This window comes from Aphanomyces invadans (genome assembly GCF_000520115.1).
Source record: "Aphanomyces invadans strain NJM9701 unplaced genomic scaffold supercont1.162, whole genome shotgun sequence".
Taxonomy (NCBI): Eukaryota; Oomycota; class Saprolegniomycetes; order Saprolegniales; family Verrucalvaceae; genus Aphanomyces; species Aphanomyces invadans.
Window position 1 is genome coordinate 1 of NW_008580307.1, and position 4,087 is coordinate 4,087.

General features: G+C 51.2%; 1 protein-coding gene across 1 annotated transcript; it reads right to left on the reverse strand.

Annotated features, from left to right (window-relative positions):
• Positions 1 to 1,652: 1,652 nt before the first annotated feature.
• On the reverse strand, positions 1,653 to 3,943 carry H310_15080 (hypothetical protein; the record flags this gene model as incomplete). Its single annotated transcript, XM_008883058.1, has 2 exons — positions 1,653 to 1,882; positions 3,862 to 3,943. The coding sequence occupies 2 exons, from the start codon at positions 3,941 to 3,943 to the stop codon at positions 1,653 to 1,655; spliced, it is 312 nt and encodes a 103-aa protein (XP_008881280.1).
• Between the last annotated feature and the right edge of the window lie 144 nt (positions 3,944 to 4,087).

Below are 4,087 nucleotides of genomic sequence, written 5' to 3' on the forward strand. Positions count from 1 at the left end.
ACACAAACACGCGCCCATCTTCCCTCGCTAAATGTTTCAAGTTGAACCCTATTGCCCAAAGCAGGCACCCGCCAAATGGGCTTTTCACGATCCACTTCACGGGGCGTCCAAGCTTCAAGATTCTTGGGTCGTGAACCGTAGTGCCGCCAACACCTCCTGAATGCCGACGTCAGTGACGTTGTCCCGTATCGGCAGGATCACCCAGCCACCAGAGTCCTGGACCAATCGCCCCAGGATACCGACCAACGCTGCGTCCACCTCTTCGCAGAACCGGCCAAACGCATCGGAGCAGTCAAAAACGCACCGCGACAATCTTCCCCCTTGAAATCCGAAATTCCAGGTCGGACCAATCAGAGAATCCTGCGGTACAGACACGCGGCAATTCTTGTTCGTAGAGTATTGAACGAACGGCGCCTCTGCTTCTACGGATCAGTCGCCCCGTTCTGGGCCATGAACAGTGCCACCTCCATCATCCCGGTGACGCCCGACCTTGCATAGCCCGTCATGAACGGGGAACATACGGGACACAGTCGACGGTGCATGTTCGTTGAAAACGTGTTCCTGGGAAAAGTGTACCGCGCCTACGGTCGTGGTTGGTCCAACAGCGCCAAGATCACCAACGCATCGACCTAGACCTCGTCGCAAGGACCCACTCCCTTTTGCCCACCACACCTCCTGTTTGCCGTCCCATCACTGACAGCAAGCGCTAATGTGTGTCACCTTTCCCGTCCCAAAAGTGGACCCAAGTCACCCACCGTTAAAGCGCCTGTGCACCTAGTCAACCAGACATTGCAACCAACCCTCTCAAGTGGTTTCGATGGGGTGTAGTGATTTCGTGAGGCAAATAGTTCATGTACTTATGTGTGAAATACGCAGTTAAAATTGATCACACCGTTCCATTTAAACATTCCACTCCCCCTCACCACTTGCAGAAATTCCGTTTCCGAGTCGAAACCGATTTCACCACTCGTCAAAAACGTGCCCAAGACATAATTTACATTTTTCACTTAACTGCGAAGGCATGAATCGTTTTCTCATTCTCTCTCAATGAAATCAGGTCGCTTCCCATGGCTGTCGTCTACCCGCAAGGGAGAAAACCGAATGTGATAGGATCTTTTCTTCCACTGGCATGAGAGGGATTAGGCGATAATTTCCCGGCACCGCGCGATTCCTCTTCTTATAGAGGAGGGTGACCGTAGTGTGAAGCTGATGGAGAAGACTCGAGTTGGCAATTGAAGACGCGGACGAGTGTTTCGGCAAATGTGGACGATGCAAACAGAAAGAATTCCACCGGGAATCCGTCTGCGACTGGTGATCGATTCCGCTGCATACCCACCGACAAGTCACCAGAGCTTGGTCCTTGCATTGTGTCGGAAACGGGTTCCGGTATCTCCGTGACTTCCTTCGGGTTGGCTTTGGATTCTGGCCTCCTGTACAGAGTTCCTAGGGCGCAAGTTCTCGGGCAACCGCTCTACTCAAGAGTTCTGCTGTGTCGACTCGGAACGGTGTTAGTCCAGTTGAAGATTTTCGAGACCTTGGTGGGCATATTCGGCTGCTAATAAATTTTCAACCTTATCATCTCCAAGATACGAGACTTGGCATCGGAGAGCGTCTTCTGAGGTACGATTTTGTCTTGTGGTTGCTCCATCGGCTTATGCTCGACCGACTGTGGTCAATGCTTGGCGTATGTTCATGATTTCAATTACGGATTTCCGATAGTTGCTTGTAAAGTTGGGGTCTCGACCACTGATAATGACACTTGGCAGTCCGTGGTGCCCCACAACGTGATCAAAGAACAACTTGGCAGTTTCGGGAGCGTCAGCCGTCATGGTTGATGGAATGTACTTTGCCCGTTTCGATAACTTGTCCACGGCCACCAAAACTGCATCGCACGACTTAGACATAGGTAGAACTGGAATACAATCCGCTGAAATCGCGTGCCAACATTCTTAGGGACTTGAATCGGAATCATTATGTCATTCGCTCACAAATTACTTGTCTTGCATCGGCTGCATCTTTCGCAGGTTGCCACGTACAGCTTTACGTCTTTCATCATTGTATCCCAATAGAACCATTGGGCGACGCTTAGTGCGTCGTGTTCCGGGATGACCTGCGATACTAGAGTCATGTGCTTGGTAGAGGTTCTCTGCTCGAAGGTTGTCATCATTAGGGATACAAAGCTTCCCAAATTAGGTCTTTGAAAGGAGAAAGTAGAGTCCGTTTTTGACGTGAACTTGTCTTTTCGTGACTATTGTTTGAATAATGCATCGTTCTTGCATGCTTTGACGTTGCGGGTGGTTGTTGCTTCATCCATTTGAACAGTTGCGTTCGAAACTTGTTGCGTTCGGTTGATAGCATGTGGTTGGGGTAACAGTGACCTGTTTTCGTTATCACACTCCTCCCCAAAAAGGGCGATACTACCAGTTTCGACAGTTCCCGAGACGGCAAGTTTGAAAGGAGTGGGAACGGTTAAAAACTCTCCATACATGCGACGTGAAGCTGGCAATGGATAACATCATTGAGCTGCGCGGTGACCTCGTCGTCCGCAATTGTTACATTACTTTTGCGGTCTTTGCGGAGGATGGAAACTTGAACGTTGTCGACTTCCATGTCGACGTCTTGCTGTCGATGTTGGGGATGAAATCCAAGCGGCGCTGATCTTGACACTGGTAATGGCGTTGTTCTTGGTAGGAATCTTGGGCGATTGTTGCGTCTGTCTTGATGGCGATGGTCCTTCGGACGACTGTTGAGGCTAATGTTTTAAGCACGCTCATGATCAAGGGCGGCTTGATGGCGGTGGTTACATGGGGGCAACGGCGGTATTGTACTTCGTCTCGTGTTCGTGTGTCTCCACGGCGAAACCAGGACACTTTTTCTTCTGTCATATCGCAGACTTGGGTGCAGATGCGTCTAAACGTGGCAGGATATTCCATCTAGTATGCGCAATTGGCTTGTTTCAAATCGTAAAGATTCGGGCGATCGTCCTTCAAAGAAGTGTGCAATGACGTGGTGCCACCAGAGCGGGTCACGATGTTGTACGCACGCGGTCTTGATACTATGCGGCAGACTCAATGCCGTTCGGTGGGACGACGCCAGTATGGACTTGAAATCTGTGGACAGGGTGTGCACAGCAAACTTGTGGTTGAAGAATCTACGTAATAGGGTGGCAAATGGTACTGAGAAGTGCCACGTTACGCACATCCAACGGCTTAGGAGACGGAGGTGAGTTAGTGCAACAAGTGAGGCGGGCTCTTGTTTAGCAAACATCCGTCGCTGGGTACCGAGAGCGACATGGTGAGCCTTCGGGGCGACTTGAATGTGGTCAGCATCTCCGAACCGTAGTTGTTCCTTAAAGATCAAACCCAAGGCCCCAGGGCCCCGAGAACACGCGGTCTCGAAGGATGTCTCATGTCTCATGTCACGACGATAGAGTATCGAGTTGGGCGAACTCGGCTAGCTTATCATCCAGCGACATAGATGCGCGCGTGAGCGTGTGACAAAAAGATTTGGTTCTGTCCACATACGTGTTGGGGGGAGCATGCTCAGCGGGTCATGCATCCGCAGAAACGAGGGCGACGAGCGTGGAGTTGAATTCCACGTCGAATATTCTGTTTGGTGATACAACTACATGTTAGTAGCGCTTCTAACTTGTTTTCGGAGTGCAAGGGGCGCCATGGGACGACGTCTAGGTCCAAGCGTTGGGACCCTGACGCTGGTTGTACCAACCACGGCTGTAGACACGATATATTTTTCCCAGAATCACGATCTCTCGAACATGTGATTTTTGCGCACCAGGGCTGTGGTGGGTGGCTGGATTTTAAGAATAGGCAGAGCGTGTGCATTTGATCGCACGGACGTCACCAATGTTGCGGGTGTGGTGACCAGTGTCCATCTGCACGTGGTGGAGGCCGTATAGCGTCAGGATCGAGGCGAGCTGTTCCATCGTGGGTATGTGCATCCTGACGTGAGATTGAGTGCTAAGGCGATCCGGGTGGCGGCGCATTTCGCGCACGAAGTCTCACATCTTGGAGGTAGGTGGGGTGTCCGTGGTCGAAAAAGAAGACGGAGCAGTTGAATGCTCCGAGCT